General features: G+C 46.3%; 1 protein-coding gene across 1 annotated transcript in view; it reads left to right on the top strand.

Moving 5' to 3' along the window:
• The window catches only part of TRIM67 (tripartite motif containing 67), a 52,691-nt gene that overhangs the window by 12,574 nt on the left and 12,692 nt on the right, over window positions 1-27,425 (top strand). The window contains 3 exon segments of the mRNA XM_058275369.1: window positions 25,072-25,167; window positions 26,219-26,341; window positions 27,307-27,417. Coding sequence (XP_058131352.1) covers window positions 25,072-25,167; window positions 26,219-26,341; window positions 27,307-27,417 — 330 coding nt within the window.

Raw genomic sequence — 27,425 nt, 5'->3', positions numbered from 1 at the left:
CAGTGCCTCACTTGCAAGACAAGGAGTAATATGAGAAACCCACAGAGAATTTTCCTCCAACAGAGAAATTCAAACAAAGTTCAGATAGTTGCTCAAGTGATTTCTGTCATTTGAGCACTGTGTACCTCATGGGTAATTTCCTGGGACTAACTCTGGTTCTCAAAACTTCCTGTTTCAGGTGCCTCTTTTCCTGGAGGTAGCCCACATCCACATCTCAGGCATGTACTTTTCTCTTTTCTTTGCTGGCCTAAAACAACAACAAAAAACAAAACAAACTTCTTGTTTCAGTTAGGTGCCAGAGGCCACAGGGCCACCTGGGCAAAGCAGGCAGGGTCGGAGCTGCTGTCTGTAAGTTTCTTGCTCTTCTGTAGTTTGCTGGGTGTCATGAGATGATGGGGTGCAGTGTCTGGGATGATGAGAAAGTTGATCAATGAAAAGCTGTGCAATTAAGGTGGCTTTCATTCTTGAGTCATATTGTGTCCCCTCTAGCATATGATGGAGAAATATCATCTCATGAATTTCTCTATTATTCAATCAAAATTTTCAATGTAATAAACCATCTTTGAGCACCAACTATAATCCAAGGGCTGTGCTCACTACCATGAATACAAATAAAATAGACCACAGTAGAGGCCATGGGAGGAGAGGGATAATTTTCCACCAACCTAATATATGCACTAATATTAATAAATGGAATACCTGCCATATTAATAGTATGATTAAACTGATGGGGGAACAGACAGAAAAAAGGCAATTCATTCTGCCTGGAGATTTGGAAGAACAAAGGGGAAAACAGTAGTGAGGAGTTTGAAGAGAAGATGCTGCTTGAGCTGAGGAAGTTTAAGAGTTTAATTAGGAAAGTAAAGAGGAAACTTTTCAGTTTCAATATAGCACTGCATGAAGTGTTAAGAAAGGTGTTTAAAATCTAGTTCCCTTTTCAAAGAGCTTATTATTTGCCAGTAGCGTCCCAGAGATTAAGATATATTCACTTTCACTGAAGCAGAAGGATGTTGAGAAACATGACATCATTTCCATAAACACTTTGAATGAATTGGGTTAGAGCATTGTCTTTGGGTAGTGTCTTAGTTTGCCAAGATTGCTATGACAATACACGATGAATTGGCTTAAATAACTAGAATTTATTGTTTCAAAGTATTGGCAAAGTTTGCTTTCTCTTGGAGTCTGTAGTTTCCTGGCAATCCTCCATCATATGTTGATCTCTCTCCTTCCCTCCATCCCTCCCTCCTTCCCTGATTTCCTCTGATTTCTGGCTTCTACTGACATATTTTGTATGTGTGTGTGTATTTATTTATTTTTGTCTTTATTTATTTTTTTAATGTTACATTAAAAAAATGTGAGGTCCCCATATACCCCCCACCCCCCTTACCCCACTCCTCCCCCCATAACGACAATCTCCTCCATCATCATGAGACATTCATTGCTTTTGGTGAATACATCTCTGAACACCGCTGCACCTCATGGTCAATGGTCCACATCATAGCCCACACTCTCCCACAGTCCACCCAGTGGGCCATGGGAGGACATACAATGTCCGGTAGCTGTCCCTGCAGCATCATCCAGGACAACTCCAAGTCCTGAAAATGTCCCCACATCACATCTCTTCCTCCCACTTCCTCCCCCAGCAGTCACCATGGCCACTTTCTCCACACCAATGCCACACTTTCTTTGATTACTAATCACAATAGTTCATGAATAGAATATCAGTAAGTCCACTTTAATCCATACTCTATTCCTCCATTCTGTGGACCTTAGAATGATTGTGTCCACTCTACATCTAAATCAAGAGGGGGCTTAGATTCCACATGGATGCCGGATGCAATTCTCCTGCTTTCAGTTGTAGGCACTCTTGGCTCTCTGGTGTGGTGGTTGACCTTCTTCACCTCCATGTTAGCTGAGTGGGGTAAGTCCAATAAACCAGAGTGTAGGAGTTGCAACTCTGTTGAGGCTCAGGGCCTGGCTATCACATGGTCAGTCCAGAGATTCAGGTCCCCTGGGTATACATTAAACCCCAGCACCAACTACAGATCCGATAAAAGTAACAGGAGAGACTTATTGACAAAGATCACATCTGAGTCCAGGTCCCTCACACAGAAACACAAACTCCAAAGTAGAGCCAACTGACATGGCACTGAACTCCATCTGCCATGAACATAAAAATCTTTGGAAATGGAAAGGACAAATGAGTTTATATGGCTATGAGTCTCCAAAAAGAGCTGGGATGTTATCAGAGGGGTTGCCCTTATGCACACCTCAACAGAGTCCCAGAGACAGATAAAGTAGATACAACCCCAGGTATTGGTTCTTCTGAGGGCTACAGAGACCCACAGCTTCTACTGACTTATTGTGTTCAAATGTCTTTTGCATGTAAGGAGGCCAGTCACACGGATTAAGTCTTACCTTGATTCAATTTGGCCTCATTTAAGTAGAATCTTGGAGGATCCTATTAACAAGTAAATTCACACCTTAACTAATAATAGCATCTTCACAGGTCCTATTCACAAATGGGTTCACACCACAGGACTGAAGGTTAGCACTGAGCATGTCTTCTGTGGAGAACGTGATTCAGTTCCCAACACTTGGTCTTCCCCAAGAGCAGAACAAGAACCTGGATGAAAATAATTTATTTTTTATAATTATTGTTCTCAGGGAGAACAAGTAGGAAAGGGTGACAGTTTGAATTTTGCTAATCCCAAAAAGCAAAAGTTTATGTTTTAAACTCATTCATTCTTGTGGATATAAGACCCATTGGCCTGGATTATGTCAGTGGGGTGTGATTCATGTTGAGTCTCTGCCCTCTTGCTGGGTCTGACATAAGGGAGACACAGAGTGACAGACACAGGAAAGGGAGCTGCCATATTTGATCCTGCCATGTGAGAGACGGGACTGCAGGAAAACAGAAGCCCCCTGAGAGGCTCAAATTGCTGAAGCCTGATTGCTCACAGCTGAGCTCCAAGAGACGATAGCTTCTGGACGGGAAGGTGGGGACCTCCGCAGAGATGGGCAGCCATTTGCTTTACCACGTGGCAAGAACGCCAGGATGAACAGTAGCTGACTCTGGTGAGAAAGCATGTCTGCTGATGCCTTGATTTGGTCATTTCATGGCCTTGGAACTGTAAGCTTTTACTCTGAATAAATCCCCATTATAAAAGCCAACAGATTTCTGGTACTTTCATCAGCAGCCCTTTGGCAAACTCAAACAGTAAATGAAAAAGAAATGACAGAGGAACCTATTGAGAGGCCGTGTTTAACATATCTTAGAGGCTAGGGCATTTATCCCTGGACTCTTATCCCTCCACTGGTTGAAGGTTGTCCCCAGAGAGCCTGCCTGAAGCTGGACAAGTCCCATTATGCCAGAGAAAGCCCTGAGGCAGAGAAAAGAGAGGCACATGAGCTGGGAAACTGCTTGTGTGGAGGAACTGCAACTTTGGATGAACTCTGTTGGGAAGAGGGCATATGGGAGTGAAAGGGGCAGCATCTTGCACTAGCCGTCATTCCTCATACAACAGACAAGTATGGATCTTTTAATGAGAGCTAGGCCCTGTGGACACAAAGACGAATAGAACATGGAACCTGCTCATCAGGAACTCAGGTGACCGGAGGAGTCAGATAGGTTGGTATACAGCATACCCATATTCTACGTGCTATGTAATGGCAGCATCAATCAGGCTGTATGAGAGTCCAGAGAAGAACTTAACTGCTTTTAAAGAATGAAAGAAACATTTCCGGAGGAAAGAGATGCTCCCAGGAAGACAAGGGGAAAGGGGAATCCTAGGTGGAGGGAACAGCATTTTCAAAAGAAAAGAGCAGCTGGAGAGGAGGCCTCAAGGGGAAGCCTGGCTGGCATGGATGGTGCCCAGAGAGGTAGCAGAGGCTAGATCAGGAAGGCTTCCTGTGACTCCTCTCGTCACTTGGAACCCTTATGATAGGTCAGAGAGAGTGACCGATGCATTTTTAAACTGCGGAGACACAAGGGCAGTGTTGTTTTTAGAAAGATCAAAGCAATTACCATGTGGAGCATAGACCGAGGAGTCCAGACTGGAGGTGGGGAGACTAATTAGAAGGCAGAGGAAATGGTGCCCATGAGGGACTGTGAAGCTCAGAACCATGGAGTGATGGAAGGAAGGGAAAAGAGAGGGCAGTTAGGAGGGATAAGGAGCGAGAAGTGGTCAGATTTAATGACTTATCTAATATGGTGGATGAGAGGAACCTGAGATAACTCTAAGGTCTCTGGGAAACTGGGTAAAATATTGGCGGTGTTATTGAAAATGACAATAAAAATGAGGGAACTGAATTATCCTTCTTTTAGCATCTGAAACTTACAGAAAACATACTGGATCTGGAGACAGCAGTGAAAGGATGACTGGATAAATGGATTCCAGAAGCCACATATAAGGGGAAATCTAGCTTGAGAGGCTCAGAATAATTAAATCTTAGTCTCATTTTAATAAATTTTAATGAAGAGCAGGAATAGCCTGGCTATAATCCTTTTGAAGATTCCTATAAATTTTTGTCATTTTCCCATGTTGTTATATTTATTCTATTTGCTGGTAAGACTTGGCAGCAAAAACTTTTTTGAGCATCTCAATTTGTTTGCTAAGTTAATATGATGACATGGGAAGAAAACAGGCAAAAAAGAAGTGAGGAAACTAGATGAGAAAGAGACCCTAAGAGGAAATTGCAGTGGAAGAGTATAAAAGAAGGTTGAGAAGAAGCAGATTTTGAATTAGTAATTAGCTCTAGAACTTTAGATGAATAGGAGGGCTTGTCTCTCCATTTATGCACAATAAATAAAGGACAATGCCAGAGCACAAGTAACTGGTGCTAAGAATATATGGAACCAACCCTAAATATAAATAAGTACAGAGGAGAAAGTCATGCCAACAATAGATATCAGGAAAGGCTTCATAGAGGAGGTAAGAGTTGATTTGGATTTCAAAGAATTGGAAGGATTTGGATAAGTGAAAAGGAGGGAGGAAGGAGGTATCCAAATAATAAGGCAAAGGTTCTTTTTTGTGATTTAACCAGGAAGAGAAAACTCTAAAAACAAACTCTCATCAGAAATGATTTTCACAAAAATAATTGATGATTACCAGGGCCTGGAGTTAGCCTGGTCTTGATGAAGCAATGGATTTGGTTCTTTGATGAAAAACCTCACCTGGCTTTGCCCAGTGTGGCCTTTGTGCATGGCCAAGGTCAGGATACTGGTCCAGGGGATTCATGCATCTGACATCCTATGCCAGGCTTGCACTTTGTACTATTAGAGTGTAAGCCGAATTACTCTCTCTCTCTGTTCTCTAATTGTTCTTCATGCAAGCATAATCTTGTTGTGCCCAATTTTACTTTTCTGCCAACTGGGTATTCTCAGGGTCTCCATGGGCACTCATTCTACTCTCCAGACAGTTTTAAAATAAAATCTCATCTTGATTAGGCTCTTCTTATTTACACCCATCAGTGGTGTCTCTTATCTAACAGAGACGTGCAGGATCTCTTTCTTATTTTAACCAGTTTCATATATCATATACATGACACTGTACTTGGAAGGTCTCGAGAGCAAGGATTGTGTCTTATTTATCTTCATGCTCTCAGAACCTAGTAGAGCAGCTGGCATCCAGTAGCCCCAATAAACATTTATTTGATAAATGAATAAAGGACCAAGATGTATTCGGCTATCAATGCCATAAATTGTTATTCTAGTGCAGCCTCTATTGACTTCATGGTGAACCATGGGACAGAAGGTATCCTAAAGAGGGAGCATTATAGGAAAACTGAGGGAAGGAGAAATTACACATTTTTCTTGGCCCCATACTGAAAAGAGCCATCCATATTCATTAGCGTGGCTCTTATTATAGGGTAGGAGTTTCAGAAACAACCAGCTGATCTCATAGGATGATGGAAGCCAGGAAATGTTGGTGTGACTTTTCCCAGATATTAGCACTCTTACACCTTGTCCAGAGAATGTATCTATTATAAGTTCATTAGACTGACACAAGTGAAATATTTAGTGCTACAGGGGTAGTAGAAGGCAGGGAATAGAAAATTAATTTTAGAGGTCTACTTTCAAACCTAAAACCTATCGCTTACAATCAAATTAGATGGTATAATACATTTTAAGGGCTTAACACAGTGTGTATTATTACATACTTAGTGCTCAATAAAAGAAAGCCAGAATAGTGTCAAAGAAGAGGAACTTGCTTCAGGGTGCCATTTTGTGCATCTCAACTTTTGATCACTGTTTCCACTTGTGGTTGGGCTGAGAAACAATTATTGTCATAATTGACCTAACCGGCCCTTTGGAGTGGCCACTTCACCAAGTCACACTGAGTGGATGCCTAGATAGATATATCTCAGGATTGCCTCACCAACTTTATGGTCTATCAAAAAAGAGTATTTGAATTGAAATAAGGAGATCTGAGTTCAGTTTTGAACTATGTCTTTGGTCAAGTTCCTTGACCTCTCTGAGCCACAGTTCCCTCACTTGTAAAAAGCAAAAATGAAAACCTACTTCACAAAGCTTTGACGATGCAGTGATGTGAAGTAAGGAAAAGTACCTGTCGTATCTATGAGGCCCTCTATTCAGTGCAGTCTTGACTTCTTTCCTGAAGTTTGCCAAGAACTTGGCCTGCTTCCCCTCTTTTCTAGAAAACCCAATAGCCTGTAGGAGCTGACACTGGAATGTGATGGAGCTTTCCAATATACTCCTTTCCTCTGTTCCATACCCTTTTCTTTTTCAGTCATAACATTAATCATTAAGGCAATAATGGGTCAGGGTAAAAACTATTATAAATGTTCTACAGGTTCCAGAAATACCACAATGTTCTCTTTATTATTTCTCCTTGTCTGTAATACCTGACTTTCTTTCTCGAGACCTAGAATCTACTCTTTTTTTCCTTCTTTGATTCCTGAAGATGTTCGTCCCTGGTCCTGGCCCATTCCTCTTAAGATTAAGAAGGGTTTACTCTTCTTGGGGATTAAATCATCCCCCCCCACAAAAGATACACTCAAGTCCCAACCCCTGGTCCTGTGGGTATGAACCTATTCCTAAATAGAACCTTTGAAGATGTTATTATTAGTTAAGATGTAGCCACATTTATGAGGGGGAGCCTTAATCCCATATGGCTGACTTCCTTCTTACCAAAGGAAATTGGACATGGAAGTAGAAGCCAGAAGAGGAGATAGAAAGAGATAGACTGCTATGTGACAGAGGCAGAGAATGAGCCACCACAGGAATGCTACAGACTTCAGAGAATGCATGACCTGCTGATACCTTCATGTTGGACTTCTAGCCCCCAAAAATCGTGAGACAATAAATTCCTGTCATTGAAGCCAACCCACTATGTGGTATTTGTCATAGCAGTCCTGGCACATGGAGACAACTCTTGTTTCTTCTCTCTCACTGCCTCTCCCTCAACTCTTTTTCTTCCTCCCTGCCACCAGTGTCTACAGAGGTTATGCCAGGGTACCTGCAGCAGTAAGGGCAAGTTCTCTGGAGAGTCCTAGAAGGGGGGCTCATCCGTGCATTATTCCAGCTTTCCATAGGAGTGATGATGTGTGTCATTCCTTACTCCCACTCTCTGCCCAAAGAGAGGGTGGATTCCCTAACTACACACGCTCTGAAAGTTGTCCCTGAAGAGCTCAGCTCCCCCTGCCTCCCCAGACCTTCCTTAGATAGCCCATGCTCTGGATGTTTATTGTCATCATTCTATTAGTGGCAGAAAAGATAGTTAGGAAGGGTGAAGGGTCCCTTCAACTCTAGTGTCAAGGAAGGAAAGTCTTTATCTCTTTAGTTTACCATATGTCATTGAAATGATCTGTTTTATATGTGCCTCTTCAACCAGACTTAAAATAAGATCTTTGAGGGAAGGACGGTTTTCCCAAGCCCTTCACATAGAGCCTGGGACCCAGAAGACACTTAATGTTTGTTGAGTGAAATCAGTACAATGGGAACAAGTAACAGACGAGATCACCACTCCTTTAATGCTACAGAGAAACAGCTTGTCAGTATTATCCCCAAGGTAAAGATTCCACACGAGATTAATGAACTTTCCCAAGAGCACGTGGCTGGGGAGTAAAGCCAAAATCTAAATCAAAGTCTGCCTAACTCCAGAGACACGGTGCTGGGTTGTGTTATTTGTTCAAAATATTTTCTTTCTCTCTGTGGGAGAATTATACTTCTTGCCCCATTTATATAAGACTGGGCATATAACATACTTGGGCCCATGAAATGTGAGTGTAAGTGATATGTGCTGCCTCCCAGGAGAGGCTCTAAGAGCCAGTGTGTGATTTGACTGTAGCTTCTTTTCCTTCTGCTATTAAGTCAGGATGTCTCAAATGGAGGTGACTCCTTCAGACTCGATGCTCAAATGAAGATGGCAAGAAACAGAGCTGCAGGTGACCTGCAGTGGGCATTCAATGTGAGCGAGAAGCAAACCTTTGCTGTTGGAAGCTCCTGAGTTTGGGCGTTTGTTTGTCACTGCAGCATAACTGGCTGAAGTTCTTTGATACGACTGTGCTTATACCATTTTCCAATCTTACCTCTCTCTTCTAAGCCTTCCCCTGGCTGTTTGGTCAAACTCTTTCTATCTTTTGCTTTGTTACAGAGGAATGAGGGAACACATTTTTTTTTTTTTAAGATTTATTTATTTATTTATTTCTCCCCCTTCCCTCCATTGTCTGCTCTCTGTGGCCATTCGCTGTGTGTTCTTCTGTGTCTGCTTGTATTCTCGTTAAGCGGCTCCGGGAACTAATCCTGGGATCTTCTGGAGTGGGAGAGAGGTGCTCATTCTCTTGTACCACCTCAGCTCTGAGGGGACACATTTTTAAAAGCCAGTTTTGACTGGGGCCATATTTAGATTTCTTCTTAGTCTTGAATTTTTTTTTTTTTTTATATTTGGCTTTTTATTTCCATGATTCCCCTGAACTAACGGGAGATCACTGTTCCCTGTCACACATGCAGCTCCTGGAGTAGGAGCTTCCTGTCCAGAAGGGAGTAAAGATTCTCTTTTTGATGACCTGGGTTTCCTTTGAACTTCTTTTCTCTACCCCAAATCTATTTCTGGATATTTTGGTTTTGTTTAAAATCCATGTCTTCTGCTATGCTGCAAAAGGGTAGAAACGTAAAGCTGGCACCTCCTGAGCAAGTTTAAAAGTGGAGGTTTGAGAGACTGAGTAGATCTCACAAGCATTTTTTACTTACAATATCTCCACATGGTTGGCGATGAATGAGAGCCATATAATCCCCTTTTAATAGTAAGCTACCCCAAAGCGTAAGGAGTAAAATTGCATGGCAGTTCTTATATTATATTGCATGTCAGATGCAAAGCTGAACTGGACCTCTAGACCTTGCTCCTGACCCATGGTTCATTTGATAAACTTCCCTATCTTATTGTTCAATAAATAAAAAGCCACTTACTTCACAAATATTTATTGGCCATATACTAGCAGCTAATACAGAGATTAAGCAAATTCGGTCTCTGTCTTCCAAGATCATGTGATTTAGTGAAAAAAAAAAGTAAATACCCAATGATGGCAGAACGTAATGAGGTGTGGGAACGCAGAAAAGGAGCATCTCAACCAGACTCAGGGAGGGGTATGAGCTTTTTGAATGGTGATGACAGGGAGCAGACGAAGGAACAGGGGGAGGGTCCAGGAGGCAGACAAATGCCCAGGGTGAGGACACAGAGGTATGGGGCAGCCTGACAGGTTGTGCTAAGGTGGTTTGCATGTTTGCTGGCAGGGGCCAGCTGCTGCCCTCGCCTCTTAACTTCAACAGGAACTGACAAGCCCAAGTCCCCGGGGGAGCATGAGCTGCCCAATTATTCTGGGTCTGGAATCTGCACATGTGAGCTCTCGAGGGTCTCTTGGCACTTACCACCCCCCCTTTCAGCAGGAGAAGCATCTTAGTGCCCCCCGGTGTAGCTAATGATGGGAAGCTGGTTGCTGGCGGTATCGCCCATTCGCCCTGCCTCTTCTTGTTTTTGACCTCAGCCTTAAGTCTTATCTAAGGACATTTGGTTGGTGGCTCTGGCACATCAATACTGGCAACCTGAAAATCACTGTTGACAAGCTGGTCATCTCTTCCCTGAATGCCTGGGGCAGGAGCTCACTGGGAACTCCAAAGCAAGCAGCCTTTTAGGAGGCAGGGTCTGAAACTGAGCCGTGGTTGGGAAAGAGAAGAGGCCTCTCTCCATCCCCATCTCCTGAGGGGTTGAATTTATTAAGGTTCGGCGGGATTCGCTAATCATAGCATTGCAATCTTTGTGTTTGTTTAGCGTTCTAATTGCTAAATCAGTTAGGGTTGTTTGTTGCGAGCAAAAGAAACCAACTGTGGTTATCTTGAACCAAAGAGGATTTATTGGAAAAATAATACTTTTTTTCTAAGCACTCACTGAATCAGAGCCAGGTTTGAAATCACCCCACCAGTGGACATATATAAAGCGCCGAGCGTGGCCCAGGCATTGTTCTCAGCACTGAGCTCCTGAAGCCTCCCAGCAGCCCTGGAAGATGCGTCCTGTTATCTGCCCCCTTGTGATACTGGGGAAAACCAGGCAGGGAGAGATGACGCGGCTTGCCGAGGTTACAGAGACAGGAAGTAGGTCGTGAAACAGCACTGGACCCTGGAATGGCTCCACCGCCTTCTTCACCCAAGGACTAAGAAGCAGGACCTGCAGGAAAGTTCGAGCAGGAGACTGTCAGGGGACTCTGGCCTGAACGCCGCCTCTCGAGGTCTCTGTCCCTTTGCTCAGTTTTGAACCCCCAGGAGGTGGCACCCTCCTGGCCTAGATTAACTCCCGTGCCTGCCCTTGTCTGGGGAAAGCAGGGCTCCTGGAGCCCTGACCACAGACCCGCCAGCTTGAACCCAGTGGCGGGGGAGGGGGCCATTTCTCAAAGCAAAATTGGGGTGCTGTTAATAAGAGTTAACGGGACGGTCAACGGCAGGAAACAGTGGTCCCCACCCTGCGCGGAGGGCCTCTCTGGGCTCTCATTGCCCTGTATCCCCTCTCCATAGACCAGCCTGCACGAGGGCCTGACCCACTCTCTCATTTAAACCTTGAAGCAACACCTTGGGGTGCAGCTGTTACCCCCATTTCACAGATGAGGCTAGGAAGGCTCAGAGAGGGTAAGAAACTTGCCCCCAAGTTCACGTAAAATTAAGATTTGCTGTTAGGCCCCTTCTGACCCAGAAGCCCAGCTAATTCTAGGGGTCCCCGAGTTCAAATCTGGTGGGCTCCTGACCCTTGGGGGCCAACCAGGGGAGGGGTGGCTTATTCGGTCTCCAGGGCCTGAGTGGGTGTGACGCTGAAGGTGCCCCCGCCTTGGGGGCGTCCAGGGAGGGGAGCACTTCAGTTACATCTCCTCTGTCTACCCACCCCTGAGCGGGAAATTCTGCGTCCGCTGAGCCAGGTTTTGAGTTCCATCATGCCCATTCCGGGCCATTGATCATCGTTTACAACAATTTCACATATCCCTAACCTTGAGCCTTTCGGGGCAACAAGGAGCCTCTCCTTTCCCCCAAGCCCACCCCTCCATTCCTCACCTGCTTAGCAAGGGTCTGACGAAAGAAAATGGGGGAGAGTCAGAAGGGTGTCTGGCTCGGTTTTTCCCTGTCTGAAGTGGGCCCAAGTTGCTCAGAATGAGTGGCGCTCAGAGGCTCCTGCCAAGGCAGGAATCCCAAGAAGAAGCCGCTTTCCAGTGAACAGGCAGGATGGAGGGAGCCACCCAGGATGGAGCAGGGAAGGCGGCCAGCTCCAGATCGAGGCAGTCGACAGGCTCTGGGGAGCAGAACCAGACGTCTTTAAGGCTGTGGGGTCTGGACCTTTGCCTCAGGGAGCCACGCCTCTTACCTCCGGGGGCTGCTGCTTTTCTGCTGGCCCCAGAGCAGTGTGGCACTAATTCACCAACGCAGAAAACACTTTTGAGGACCAGACACTGTTGTGGGGGACACAGAGATGAATTTAATCCTCACCCTCTAGAATCCCAGTCTAGAGCCAGACACAGGTGAGTAGATAAGTGACTAGAACACAAGATAGACCGTGATAAGGCTGTGATGGGGGCGTAAGCAAGAGGTCAAGAGAGAACTGAGCTGAAAGGATCCCCCAAACTCATGGGTTCTGGGAAAAGGAGAAACTTGAGCTGGCTCTTAAAGAATGGGTTTCCCAAAGCCAGGACCCAAGATGGACATTATAAGTGGAAGTGGCAGCTTGGACAAAGGCTTATAACCTGGGAGGAGCAGGAGAGGAAAGCAGGTCTGCTGGAAGACAGGTGCTTGGGTTGCACCTGCTGATCCTGCTGAGCACATTCCTCCCTTAGCTGTAGACATCTACCAGGTGTTTACTGAGTGAAGAAATGAGTGAATGGATGAAGGTCTTGAAGGCTAGGTTGAGTTGTACAAAGTTTGTCTTGTGTCAGCCATAGCAGGAAGGCCTTGAACCTCAAGAGGAGGAGAGAGAGAGGTGGGAGTACATTCAGGCAAAGACAGAATTTCCTAATGAAGAAGAACACATTTCTGGACAGAAGAGAATCAATCAGGATCTATCTGATTTTATGGTTTAAGCAGGGCACCTGTGATCATCCCGCCTGAAGGCTGATCCACAATGCAGGCTTGAGCTGAAAAGTGGCCCTGACTGTAAGAAAGTTTTGGACAGTCTTTCCCAGCTCATTGCCCCAGAAACACCAAGGAAAGCATGGGTACTGGAAAGTAATCGCTGAGGCTCTCTGAATTGCTTCCTTCCTCCTGCAAGAGGCCTGTTTCACCAACATATTTCTGTCACGTCCATCGCTGCCGAATCAGCAAGGCTGATGAGGCGGCCGATCTTCACAGGAATATAAATCTTGAACTGAAGATAAATCTATGAACAGATAGCTCAGTAGCTATCCAGACTAGCCGCGTGGTGTGGACGTCATGTCTGGGTCCTCACCTCTCAGCTGGCAGCAAGGAGCATTTGAGAAGATGTGGGAAAGAACTGCCTCCTGTTGACCTTAGGCTCCCCTGGCTCAAGGTTGTGAAGGAGGAGCTGTGACACTGCACTGGTGCAAGGAGGAGAAAGAGACCAGGTTTGGTGGAAGGTGGGCATGTCTCAATCACAGGCCTCTATCGGGTAGATGCCTGGAACTTAGTTTCTCTGCTTACTCTGGAGTCACTGCCTTTTTATTTTAAAAAATGCATCCTCCACATTTCTCTTTTATTACTCCCAGTCTGCCAGTAGATCAGGGCCTTTTAACTTTTAGAGATTATCATCATAAACAAAGTTTAAAAACCAACAGCTCGTTACTGGGTGGCAGGTAAGAAGATGGTCCAGGTAACCATTTAACAACCTTCTCCTCTGTGTGTAACAATTGTGCAAAACAGGGACTATTCAGTTCCCCTTTATGTATGTCCCAGTTCTGTTGTCTTCCAAGGGGTTTGTGAAGAGTTTGTTTCTAGGTTAACCACCACCACTGAACTGGCCCAAATTTAGTTACACTGGATGGGACCTCTGATGCCTTCTCACACCCTGTTTCGGCTTGAAGACCAGAGGATTCCCACCACTACCACCACCACCACCACCTCCACTCCCTGCCCTTAATTATGAGAGTCTCTCTTTCCTGAACAACCTGCTCACAGCTGGAAAATCCCTGGCCCTACAGCAGCGTCCCCTCCCTAGCCAGCACGGATCAGCTGTGTGCAGGGGGCAGTGTGGGAAAGGCAGACCAGCAGGAGGCAGTGTGGGAATGGCAGGCCAGCAGGAGACAGTGTGGGAAAGGCAGGCCAGCAGGAGGCAGTGTGGGAAAGGCAGGCCAGCAGGGGGCAGTGTGGGAATGGCAGGCCAGCAGGAGACAGTGTGGGAAAGGCAGGCCAGCAGGAGGCAGTGTGGGAAAGGCAGACCAGCAGGGGGCAGTGTGGGAATGGCAGGCCAGCAGGGGGCAGTGTGGGAACGGCAGGCCAGCAGGGGGCAATGTGGGAATGGCAGGCCAGCAGGAGACAGTGTGGGAAAGGCAGGCCAGCAGGGGGCAGTGTGGGAAAGGCAGGCCAGCAGGGGGCAATGTGGGAATGGCAGGCCAGCAGGAGACAGTGTGGGAAAGGCAGGCCAGCAGGAGACAGTGTGGGAAAGGCAGGCCAGCAGGAGGCAGTGTGGGAATGGCAGGCCAGCAGGAGGCAGTGTGGGAATGGCAGGCCAGCAGGAGACAGTGTGGGAAAGGCAGGCCAGCAGGAGGCAGTGTGGGAAAGGCAGGCCAGCAGGAGACAGTGTGGGAAAGGCAGGCCAGCAGGGGGCAGTGTGGGAAAGGCAGGCCAGCAGGAGGCAGTGTGGGAAAGGCAGGCCAGCAGGAGACAGTGTGGGAAAGGCAGGCCAGCAGGGGGCAATGTGGGAATGGCAGGCCAGCAGGAGACAGTGTGGGAAAGGCAGGCCAGCAGGGGGCAGTGTGGGAAAGGCAGGCCAGCAGAGGGCAGTGTGGGAAAGGCAGGCCAGCAGGAGGCAGTGTGGGAAAGGCAGGCCAGCAGGGGGCAGTGTGGGAAAGGCAGGCCAGCAGGAGGCAGTGTGGGAAAGGCAGGCCAGCAGGAGGCAAATTGCTAGAGAAGCCACCAGAACAGGAAGGCCAAGCTCTCTCTGAATGGGGCTGTTCGAAGATGCAACTGAAACCCAGAAGAGGTAAGGACTTGGTTAGGCTGATAGCCATATTTTATCACTGTGTTCTGCATAATCACCTTGACCCCTCAGTCGCATTTGAAGTAGTCTTAAGTAGGAAGGTGAGGACTGGCAGGTAGTCCTCTATCACATTCCTATCTTATGCATTCTCAATTCTCCCACCTTTCCAAATAAATCCCCATCACTCTGCAGGACTGGAGCAGAAGGATGTCTTGGCCACATTTCCTCCTCCCAGATTGGAGCTGGGCCCCCAGGTTTCCTTGCAGCAGGCACATATCCCAGGCTGAAGGAAAAGTTGCTTTGAAAACATTTTTCAAGTTGCTATGGAAGTTCTGTTGGCAGCTGGACATTGGAAACTTTAATGGATTGAAGAGAATGAAACTCAATTCTGAAGAAGGAACTGCTGGAAGATCGGGAGTCCTGGCGGGACCCGCTCCAGAGAAGAAATTCAGGCAGGACAGGGATGGACTGTCCCAGCCATCAGCCCTGCCTCTGAGTCATTTCAGTGGTAAATCGACTCTTTTCTATCTCCCATCTTGATTGAGTATCCAAAAGGCAGTAGGATGTAGTGGAGAGAGTATGGCCTTGGATTCAGAAAATCTTGGGACCAAGTTCTGGCTTTCTAGCTGTGTAAGCTTGAGCAAATTACTTCACCTCTCTAAGCCTCGGCCACCTCTTTTGTAGCATGGGGATAATAGTAACTCCCTGGGAATTATGAGGATTCCATTAAATCTGGCACATGAAGAGCTAACCCCTTGCTTATTCCTTTTGCTCTGCTTGATTGGACATCACCCGCATCAGAAAGTGTCCCCACTGCAGGATGGTGGAGGACACTAACAGCAGGCATTGGCTGGGATCAGGCAGCTAGAGTGTGGCCCTATGGCCAAGAACTGCACTGTTCCCAGCAAGTTCCACCATTCTGGCCTCATGGGGTGAGTATCAGTGGGCAGATGTTAGTGACATGGCTGGGTCTTGCCTTGAGGACTGTCCTGTGCCCGCAGAAAGGAGCTGGCCATCCAGATGGAAACAGACTTTCAGTCGGCCACTGTTGAGGTGACTGCTCCATGCTCAGAGCTGGGAGTGCATAAGCCAGACCCGCCTTTCCCCATGGAGCCTATAGTCCCCTGAGGTAGCAGGCATTGAACAGTTAGAGCAATCACATGGGAAATGAGGGGTAGAGAGGATGTGTTCATTTGCCAGCCTGGGGTTGGCTGATTAATGACCACAAGGTGTTCATGTCCTAACCCCTGGAACCTGTGATTGTGTTACCTATCGTGGTGAAAGGGACTTTACAGCTGTGATTACGTTAAGGACCTTGAAGTGGGGAGATTCTCCTGGACATGGGTGGGTGGGTCCAAGGTAATCACAAGGGGTCCTTATAAGAGGAAGGCAGGAAGGTCAGAGCAGAAGCAGGAGCTGTGAGGGCAAAGCAAGAGCTTAGAATTTTGTAAGGAAGGGGCCACAGCCCAGGAATGCAGGTGACCTTTAGAAGCTGGAAAAGACTCCCCTAGAGCCTCTGGAAGCCCCCCTAGAGCCTGCCAACACCTTAACCCAATCCCAGTGAGACTGATTTTAGAGACTTCTGACCTCCAGAACTGCCAGATAATAAATTTGTGTTCAGCCACTACATTTGTGGCATTTGTTCCCAGTGGTCAATAGGGAACTAATACACCATGGGAGCGCATAATGAATCTGGGGACTCAAGGTCTTCCTCGCCCCCAGTGTAGTCTTCCATTTTGCATTAGCCCTAGATGGGGGAGAGGAGAACAGGGGGTCTCAAAGAGAACAAATTCTTCTGTCTTGGGGGTTGGACGCAGCAGCTTTGAAGCCCAGAGAAGAGGACTGTGGGAGTCTGGAGAGCGCTGTCCCGATCCCACCTCTTCTCCTCACTGGCTCCGTGGCCTGGGGAAGTGTCTTAACCAGGAGCGTGGGGAGCCAGTGGGGCGGCTGCTGATCCTCTGAGCAGCTTTGCTTCAGGGGAACCCCAGCTCTGGGCCACATCTTGTCGGGGCAAGACTGTCTGAGTCACCCTCTGCTCCTCTCAAATCTTCTGTTAAAGTTACTCTGCTTCTGGGGAGGGGGGTGGTCCCCTGGGCTGGTGACCCCCAGACTAGCATGGCAGGGTCCTGCAAACCTTGCTCCTCTTATCGCAAATGCTGGCCAGGTGTTTTCCTTAAGTAGACTTCCAACTAAGCACATTGTGCCCCTTAGCATCCCATTCTCCTACTCCTTAGAGCAGAATCTCCACCACCTGAATCCTTGGGTATAAGGACTGGGAGGGGGAAATTCTGTAGAACTGCTATGTCATGGGGGCGGGGGTAGGAGACCCAACTTCCCCCTCTCAGACCTCTGCTTGGGTGCTAGCCTTGCCCCACGAACCCACCTCATCCTCCCTTTTCTCTCCCACGATGCTGTGGAGTACTACTTTGTTGGTTCAGCTTCCAGGTCTGTTGCTACATCTGCTTCAATAGTAAGGCAACCAAAGGCTCATTGCCACATTTCCAAACCTAAATTTAGGCTGCTCACTATATTTATTTTGGTTACTGGGCTCTTGCAGCCTCTGGCTGGCAGTTCAGAGAGGACTAGAGAACAAAGCTCATCTGTGCTGGCTGGGGAGGGGAGGCTGCCGTGGGGTCAGGGATTTTCCAGCTGTGCGCAGGTTGTGCAGGAAAGAGAGACTTTTGTAACTGAGGACGGGGAGTGGTGGTGGTGGTGGGAATCCTCTGGTCTTCAAGCCAAAACAGGGTGTGAGAAGGCACCAGAGGTCCCATCCAGTGTAACTAAATTTGGGCCAGTTCAGTGGTGGTGGTTAACCTAGAAACCGCTAATGCCCAGAAGTCATGGAAAGCATCTCAGTCTGCAGGGTAGATTGGGTCACCCTGTGCTCAATACCATATGGAGCTGTGTGCCCTAGAAACGTTGTATTCCAAACGGCCACATGGCCATTTTAATTAAGTCCAGTGTGTGAGAGAATTGAGACTTGAATAGCGCAGGGAGTTAGTCCGACAAAATCTAGAGCAAAATCGTTTCACTGACACAGATATATGGAGCACATTCCATGTGTGAAGCACCGTTCTGTCCAGTGCATGGCACAAAGTGGTAGCAGGCATCACCTTCCTCTCCAAGCCTGCAGCTAGTTGGGGCTTCTGTGGGAGGTAGGGTGGGGATCAACAGGACAAGAGAGCTGAGGAACTGTCCCGGGCCATTTATCACACAAGACAATGAGATACACCAGAATCAGTCAGGTCCTGTTTAGGAGGGAGTGTGTAGCAAAAACTTCAGGGGAAGTTGTCATCTGGGAAGGTCTTCCCACATGGGTGGGATTTTGACAGGCAGAAATAGACAAAGCCAGAGAGGGAAAGCATCCAAGGCAGAGGGAACTACAAAACGACAAGAGCTAAGGCAGGCAGGAGGAGAGTATAGGAGAGGATCCAAGGAATCCAGTTTCACTGAAAGGTAGAGACCACGGTGGGGAGTGCTGAGAGGGAAGGCTGGAGAGGGTGGCAAACATGGGGAACCTCGGATACTAAGCTGAGGGTCTGGAACTTGATTCAGTGGGTGCAGTGGACATTGGTGGTAGGGAAAATGGTATCAGATTTGAGAGAGAAAGTCAGATAATTTGGATGTATTGAATGTGTTTCAGAAGTGACCTTTAAGTGGTGATCTTTGTCTAGTAATGGGACACTGCCTCCACCACACACCATACACGTGGATGGTATAAAGCCAAAGACTCTGTGGCTGATGGCTGATCATTCTTCTGGGGGTTCCTTGCCTTTATTCATTTAAAAGCAGGATCTATAGAGCCAAAACGTGGGATTCACTAGCTCATATGAAAAATATTCCTCCAGACATTAGTAGGTGGTGGCAACTGCATTCAAACAGTTAGAAATTGCAATAAAATGGGTCTTTCATTCCCTTTCCCCCTTCACACCAACAATAGTTTCCTCGAGAGGGACATATTATACAGTTTCTAACCCTTTAAATTCAAGCAAGAATGGCCACTAATTAGCTATATGGTCTTGAGCAAGTGCACAGAACGTCTGTAGGTGGAAAGAAAAAAAATCTGAAGAAATATTTAATGAATGTCTACCACGTGTCAGGCACTTTTATATATTAGGGCATTTGATGATGATATAGTAATACCTTATATTTGTATACTCCTTTATAGTTCAACAAATTTTACTAAAAGCTCAGTTTTTTCATGTGTAAAATGAGAAGTTGGACTAGACCATTTCCAAGGTCCTCTTATCTCTTGGATACCATACTTCTACTGTATCATCTTAATGTTGGAGAACAGAGACCAAAGTTTAAAAGGAGGTCACTTAAGGAGCTTCTCTACAGAAAGTGGGCCAAGCATAGGAAAATTATCCTCATAGAAAACTGACCAGTGGGTCCTAGTTGAGTAGTTTAGATAAATTCATATTGAGAGCTCCAGAATGAACAATTACAGAACACATGGAATTAATGGAACCCACGACTATGTTACTTGGGTTATTATATTACTAAGCATAATAGTAAGAACCCCCACAAAGTAGGAATTATTATCATCATTCCCATTTTACAGGACATACTACAGAACAGAGAGGTTAAGCGTCTTCCCCAATCGCATATCTAAGGAGTGGCAGATCCATGCTAAATGCACTAGCATGCATGTAACACCATCTAGAATATGAATATAAAGCTTTGAAGGAAAACTGCCATGTGTGCCTAGAAGCTATTTCTTCGGGCTGCTGGTGAAGACAAGATACTGGACCAGTCAGGCAACTGGTTTCACCAAGCATGGAAATTCTCATGTTTTTAAGCTGTTATCTAAACTCAGAGACTCTACAGGAATGTAATTCTAACCTTAGAGAAATAGGAAGATAAAAAATGCAACCTTTTTGTTCAGGTTAAAATCCATTCGACCATTAAAAAATTCCATCTTCTGTCTGGGTATTTCCTTTCTTTCCAAGAGTTTCGTATAATCAACATCCATGGAGACAAAATGATACATCTCACTTCTCAGACTGCAGGCTCATCTTTCAAACCCCAAAGGGACAATTTTAACTCTCTGCTTGCACTCTAAAGAGTCCCTGTGGAATAAAGGAAGCACAGCTCTCAAAAAACTGAAACAAAATACAATGTTCTGGGAAGCGGATGTGGCTCAAGCAATTGGGCTCCCATCTACCAAATGCAGGGTCCTGTGTTTGGTTCCCAGGGCCTCCTGGTGAAGGCAAGCTGGCCTGTGCCGTGGTGAGCTGGCTTGTGCTGCAAGCTGACACAACAAGATGACGCAACAAAAAAGAGACACAGAGGAAAGACAATGAGAGATGCAACAAACCACAGAGCTAAGGTGGCTCAAGTGATTGAATGCCTCTCTCGCACATTGGCGGTCCCAGGATCAGTTCCAGGTACTTCCTAAAGAGAAGAGAAGAGGAGAAAACAAGCAGAAGAAAATGCAGCAAATGGACACAGAGAGCAGACAGCGAGTGCAGGCATCAAAGGGCAGGGGGATTGGGGGAACAAATTAAATAAAATAAATCTTTTGGTTTTTTTTTTTAAGACTTTATTTTTATTTATTTCTCTCCCCTCCCCCCCCCCCACCCCACTGTTTGCTCTCTGTGTCCATTCACTGGGTGTTCTCCTATGTCTGCTTGCATTCTTGCCAGTGGCACTGGGAATCTGTGTCTCTTTTTGCTGCATCATCTCGCAGCGTCAGTTCTCTGTGTGTGCGGCGCCACTCCTGGGCAGGCTGTGCTTTTTTCACACAGAGTGGCTCTCCTTGAGGGCCACACTCCTTGCGTGTGGGGCTCCCCTACGCGGGGGACACCCCTGTGTGGCAGGGCACTCCTTGCGCGCATCAGCACTGTGCATGGGCCAGCTCCACACGGGTCAAGGAGGCCCTGGGTTTGAACGCTGGACCTCCCATGTGGTAGGTAGACGCTCTATCCGTTGAGCCAAATCTGCTTCCTAAAATAAATTTTAAAAAATATATATACAGTGTACTGTAAACCCTTCATATATTGCCAAAAAAATAAAAATACATCATTTGTGCCTTGAAAAATGATTTCCACCTTCACCCCCGAAAACCTTTGCTCCTTTTCCTCTAGGACAAATCAGATCCAGTCTCACAATGCTGAACCTGGGCAAGGAGAGGCTGGGATTTGTGGTCATTTCACATATGAAGAAAATGGGTGAAGAAAAGTACAAGCTTCTGCCCATATGAGGCTCTACCACCTGGGAGACCAGATGGCCAAGGCACAGGGGCCCTCATACCACTGCGAACACTTCTGGCCCCTGGGGTGGTTTGAACTCAGGTGTGCCCTCCAGACTGGCATTAAGAAGAAGCAGAGGGAAAAATTAAACTCAGGTGGCAAGCCTGGAAACACACCGAGCTGTGTGGGCTTGTTCCCCTTTCTCTCAGCTGGCCATTTGCTTGAAGTCACTGCTGTCATGCATAGTCACTCTGTTCTCAGCCTTCATTCTTTGCCTGCTCTTCTGGCCAAGCCGGAAGCAGGTCACTGGGCCTTGGGGAAGGCCTGGCTGTTGTGAGGCTGTCGGCTGGCTGGGGAGGAGGTGTGCTGCTTCTGGTGCTGGGTCAACGGTGTAGGTCTCCTTACTTAACTGCGTGTCCTGCAGAAGCAGGGTTGCTGGGCTCCTCTCCACGGGAAGCGTGCTTGATGTTTCATCCTGAGCAGTGGTAGTAGGTCAGCTGTGACCCATCACACTCTTAGCAAGAGACTTTCATCAAGCGAGCTTTTGTTTTGCATTCAACTGGGGAGCATTTTTGGAGCCCCTACTTTGTGCCAGCACTGCTGAGTGGAAATAGAAACATAAATGGCCACGTCCTTGCCATCAAGAACTTTACATGCTTTGGGCAGGGGGTGGAGCCTGGGGTAGGGGACCTGGTGCAAACTCAGTGGGCTCCAGGCTTCGTTGGGTGTGACCGGGAGAGGCTTGCTATTCTTTTCTGAGCCCGGGTAAACTTCCATTTAACAATCCCCATCATTAGAGATCTCCCTTTATGATGCTGATGTCTATCACCTTTCAAGTGCAATTATTTTGGGTTGGATTGAGAAGTCCTGGGCCCTGTACCCCTCTAAGGATATTCAAGTGTATGGACCTGAGCTGTCCAATCCAGTACCACTAGTCTCCTATGGTAACTTAAACTTAATCTAAATAAAAGGTAAAAATCAGTTCCTCAGTCAAAGTGCCAGCCACATATTAAGTGCTCAGTAGCCACCTGTGGCTTGTGGCTGCTGTGCTGGCTGACAGTGCAGATTATAGAACATTTCCATCCTCACCAGCAGTTCTTATGCATATTCTTACTGTGTAGATAATAGACAATAGAGTGTGCGACACCTTGGTTGAACTATGGAGGGGAGGGCCATAAACCCGCTGACAAGAGGGTGGGGATGGTGAAGTGAATGGGGTAAGGAAAAGGCTTCTCCAAGGAAGCAACACCTTAGCTAAGAGGCTCCTGCTTTCTCCAAGCCAGAAAGAGGCCCAACCTTCACCTCGCCTTGAAAGCTGGTGCTGCTAGGGTCCAAGGCGTTTTACTTCTCAGTCCCCCATCTCTCTTGGTGGCTTCCTGTCCACTCCATGGCTTCATCTGTGGTCTTTGCCAGAGATTTTCCAGCAGGGGCTGGGTTTGTACAGTCCAGTGGATCTCAAACTGCATCAAAATTTCCTGGAAGGCTTGTTTAAACAAATACCTGAATCCAATCCCAGAGTTTCTGATCAGTTGGTCTAGGGTGGGGCCAGAGACTTACATGTATAACGGGTTCCCAGGTGATGGTGATACTGCGGGACCAGGGACCATACCTTGGAAACCCCTAAGGTGATCTGAAGAACCAAATTCATTCAACAGATTTCTTAGTGGCCACCATGTGCCAGGTGTTCTTCTAGCACTGGGATACAGCTGTGAACAAACCAGACCAAGTCCCTGTCCTAAATAGCTTACATTCTAGGAAGCGGAGGCAGACAATAAGTAAACCTCGTATGTCAGATGGTGATAAATGTTAAGAAGAGTAAAGTTAGTTGAAAGGAGAGGGCTATTTTATTCAGGAAGGCCCTCACTGGCAAGGTGACATTGGGGCAGATACCTAAAGAAAGTGGGATGGGTTATGCCCCAGGATTTTTTTGACCATTTTGCTCCGTCCTCAGCATCTTAATTTCAAAAATTAGAGTCATAGTAAAAATCAATGTTATCAGTCTACTCAATAGCTAGACTTTGAAGACAAATTAGATTGGGTGTATATGTGGATAGTGAAAAAGAAGCATGATGCTGGTGAGAATGTAAAATGGTATAGCTGCTGTGGGAAACAGTGTGTTGTTTCCTCAAAAAGTTAAACGAAGAATTTCAACATGACCTGGTATTCCCACTCCTAGGCATATACTCAAAAGAATTGAAAGGAGGGACTCAAACAGATACTTGTGACAATTTGAAACTTCTTGTGGATTCTAGAGAAGATCATGTTCTTAGAGCTAAGCCATCCTGTGCCTGTAAACCCACTGTAGATGGGACCTTTGGATTAGATTCAGTTAAGGGGCCTTTTGATCAGATCTCTTCAGTTAAGAGCCTTAGATTAAATTGCTCTTAGACTGGGTCTTAATCCTCTTACTGAAGTCCTTTATAAATAAAGGATTAAAAAGCTGCGGACATAGAGGAAAAGAGCCCCAGAGATAGAGAAACTCCAAGAGGCTGGGAGAGAGGTCTCGGAGTCAGGAGGCTGGAATCAGCAGAGCATAGAGGCACAGAAAGAGGCCCCAAAGAGGCTGAAAGAGACAGGCCTGGAGGAGAGGAGAAAGCTGAGTCATATGCCTGACCACCCACAGCTGATGACCCACAGTGAGCCAGGAGAAGAAGGCTGAGACTGGCCATTATGCCCTCCCATGTGCCTGATCGCGCACAGCTGCAACTTGGTGACACAGCATCTCTTGATGATGCCTTAACTTGGACACTTCCGTGACCTTAGAACTGTAAGCTCTTAACCTAAAAAATTCCCATTATAAAAGCTTACAGTATATCGCTCCCAGCAGCATTTGGCAAACTGAAACACTTACACACCGATGTTCATAGCAGCATTATTCACAAGAGCCAAAAGGTGCAAACAACCAGTATTCACCAATACATGCAGTGGATAAACAGAATGTGATAAAAAAAAAAAAAAAAAGATTAAAGATCTGACCCATGTTGTAATAGGATGAACCTTGAAAAGATTATGCTAAGTGAAAGAAGCCAGAGCCAAAAGGATAAATATTGTATGATTCCATTTATATGAAATATCTAAAATAGGCAAATGGAGGCAGAAAATAGATAAGGAGTTTCCAGGGATTGTGGGTTGTGGGACTGGGATGTTATCTGCTTAATGGATACAGAGTTTTTGTTTTGGGTGATGAAAAAGTTTTAGAAATAGACACTGGTGATGGTTGTACAACATTGAAATGTAATTAATGCCACTGAATGACACACTTGAAATGGTTAAAAAGGCAAATTTTGTTATATATATTTTACCGCAATTGAATTTTTTTAAAATTTAAACCTATTTATAAGATTCCAAATGTTAGAAATGGTCAAAATAATTCATAAATAGAGCTTATTTAAAAGATGGCATGGAGCGGGTGTGGCTCAGTGGTTGAGTGCCAGCTTTGCACTTACAAGGTCCCAGGTTCAATCCCTGGTACCTCCTAAAACAAAAAAAGAAAAAATATGGCAATACTGTGAGAAAGTATAGATTGCAATTAAATTTTTTTAAGTTAAAAATAAAGAAGCTAAATGCTGTAAGATTTGATTCCAGCCTGCAGGCCAACCCTTGGTTCTCAGCAACTAACACTCATGCTTTAGAGGATCCCCTCTGGGGCTCCTCTGGTCACACCTATCCCCGAAGTGTTCCTAGGTGGAAGAGGACGGCCCACCAGGGACCTGTGTGCCCCTTCTGGAGATACCTGGAGACTTCCCAGCCACAGCCTCCAGCTGTCTTCCAGGACACAGGCCTCCTCCCCATCCATCTGCCCTAGGGTACACTGTACCATAAGGTGTGCCCTCCTTAGGGGTAGGGTGGATGGTGCACGGCCTGTAGCCTGCGGTGTCCCACAGCTGAGCGATAGAACTTCTGATGGAAAGAGAAGGGGATCCATTTATGGTTTTGTCCTGGGTTCTGCACACATCAGGGGCAGGCTTGAACCAGGTAGCTAAGAGCACTCCTTACCTCTGTCCAGATTTGGGGTCCAGATAGAATAGGGTGGGCCAATTAGCACTCATCAACGATTGCTGGAAAAACACACTTATGTTGGGACCCTGCATCGGTAGCGGTAGCTTTATAAATGAGGACAGCATAGGTGCGGAATCGGCTCTCTTCTCTCTTAAAAACAGAAGTCTTCATGATTAAGTGCAAATTGTATGCCATCAACACCTCACTTTTCTTTTTAACACGTGGTTTGTTTTTAGGCACAACTATCTCAGGCCTTAAATGGAGTTTCTGACAAGGCAAAGGAAGCTAAGGAGTTTCTGGTTCAGCTCAAGAACATACTGCAGCAGATCCAGGTGGGCATATCTCTGGCGCTGGGAGGGACACTCAGTGTAGAAAGTTTGTAAAAATGCAAAAAGTATGAAGAAGAGAGGAAAAGTCTTCTAAGTATGCTCTTCAGTGATGGGCACTAGAAAGTTTAAATGTCCTACTGTACAGCATTGGATGCTGAAGGCAGCCCCACTCAACCCAACACGACTCATAAGATGCCTGATAAAGGAAAGCAAGGCCCTTGTACTGGAAAATACCCTAGAGATTTTATATGAAATCAGTTAGAGAGACTCATAGACAGAAGAGCAAGAAAAATGTTATCCAACACTCTCCACAGTCATGGAGGGCCCATATGGTGTGAGTATATTGCACATCAGGCTGGAGGAAAGGGACTGAGAGCTGCTGAATCTTTAACCAGCCACTCAAAACTGTCCTCCTTAATGAGCAGAAGTTCACGATTCAGCTATGGGGTCATTCAGCTCTGAATCCACATAGGTCGTCAAGATACAGAAGGATTCTTTTTAGAACTGAGAAAGATCCCACAGCAAGAGAACCATACATGTTTGTTTGTTTTATCTTTTTCGGACTACAAAATCAAAGGTCTGTGTTACAGAGATTTGGAACAGTAGAGAAAAATGGAAAGAACCAAGAAAAAAGTTCACCAATATCTCCACCACCTGAGGTGACCAGTCTTACCAATTCGACTTATGTTTTCCATTACTTTAGACACGCACACACTCGCAACATGCTGAGGTTATGGAATCATGCTATACAGAACCTCATATCCTGCATTTTTTCTTTAACAGTCTCTCACGAGCATCTCCCATAGCATTAAAAACTCTGTGAACAAGTTTTGACCGGCTATGGAATATTCTATCGTATCAATGTGTCACGATTCATGGTACTGCTCTCCTAATTCATATTTAGTGTGTTATTAAGATAGAACACTATAAGTAAAATTTTATAAAAGTAAAATCATAAATAACCCTGGGAGGCATTTCTCTGAAATACTGCCCTATAGCCCTTGCCACCAAGAGTTAGCGTCTCTTCTTCTAAAGCTCTTCTGCTTTCCCCTAGGAAAATGGACTGGACTATGAAGCCTGCCTGGTGGCTCAGTGTGATGCCCTGGTTGATGCTTTAACGCGGCAGAAAGCCAAGTTGCTCACCAAGGTCACTAAGGAGAGGGAGCACAAACTGAAGGTAAGTACCTAGTTGGCTGGGACACTTAATCCCCACTGCATCCTCTGCACCCAGCATGGAGTAAAAGCATTCAGTGGGCGCTGGGTAGATACGTGAATGAATGAAGCCAGGAAGGAGTGAGCAAGCTGGCCCCTGTGCTGAGTTACACGAACGTGACTTTGACAGAGGCCCCATCTTTCCCTGAAGTCAGTCAACATCAGGCATTCCCTCCCAAGCTGGAGTCAGATTCCCAGTATCCTGTGGTTTTAAAGCCAGAAGTCCACTCTCTCCCATCTTCTATGAAGTCCCTGTTTTCTGTCGAAGGGACCTCTCCTGTTTTCATCTTACAGAACGGAGGTGACAGATGACAAGGTGGCCTTGCTCTGCTCAGGTCTGTAGCTCTGCCCATCTTCAGGCTCTTTCTGATGTCTCTTGCACTCAATCACCAGTAATTACAAGATGACCAATTTCCACCAAGGGAATCCCGGCACGGGTCAGGTGCCCTGTGAATGTTCTGTATTGATGAAGGTCCAGTTCATGGTCTAGGGAGCTCCATATAGTTTAAAGACATTTCCTGAGTCAGCAATTATTACCTTCAAGGAAAGAAGGGATGAGTGTTGGGGTTGGTCCATTGATTATAAGTAAAGCAGCTGAAACCCACTGTATTGTCTGTGACTACCCAGTAAGTCAGAAGTAAGACAAAAAGTTGGTCATGGGTTCCCTGGAGAGCTTCAGATTATGCACTTTCTCTGCCTTCCAACCCAGAGCTCAGAAGCTTTGCTCTTTCAGGTGTTGTGGTCTGACCATGGGAGAAGTGGGTCCACTTATTTCCCTGGAAAGAATACACAGCTCGGGGGCAGAGAGAGGAGAAGGTGCAGGGCAGTGCAGATCAGGACCACCTCTTCCAGTGCTTTCCTGTGCTATTTCTAGAACTCTCACTGCGGCCTGGTTGCAGAGACGGGTTCTAAGAGGACTTCTCCTTGCAGATGGTGTGGGACCAGATCAATCACTGCACACTGAAGCTGCGCCAGTCAACAGGGCTGATGGAATACTGCCTGGAGGTGATCAAGGAGAATGACCCCTCTGGGTTTCTCCAGGTGAGCCC

This window comes from Dasypus novemcinctus, chromosome 13, assembly GCF_030445035.2.
Source record: "Dasypus novemcinctus isolate mDasNov1 chromosome 13, mDasNov1.1.hap2, whole genome shotgun sequence".
NCBI classification, from domain to species: domain Eukaryota; kingdom Metazoa; phylum Chordata; class Mammalia; order Cingulata; family Dasypodidae; genus Dasypus; species Dasypus novemcinctus.
Note: the sequence above shows the minus strand (reverse complement) of the source record. Positions and strands in the feature narration are given on the sequence as shown.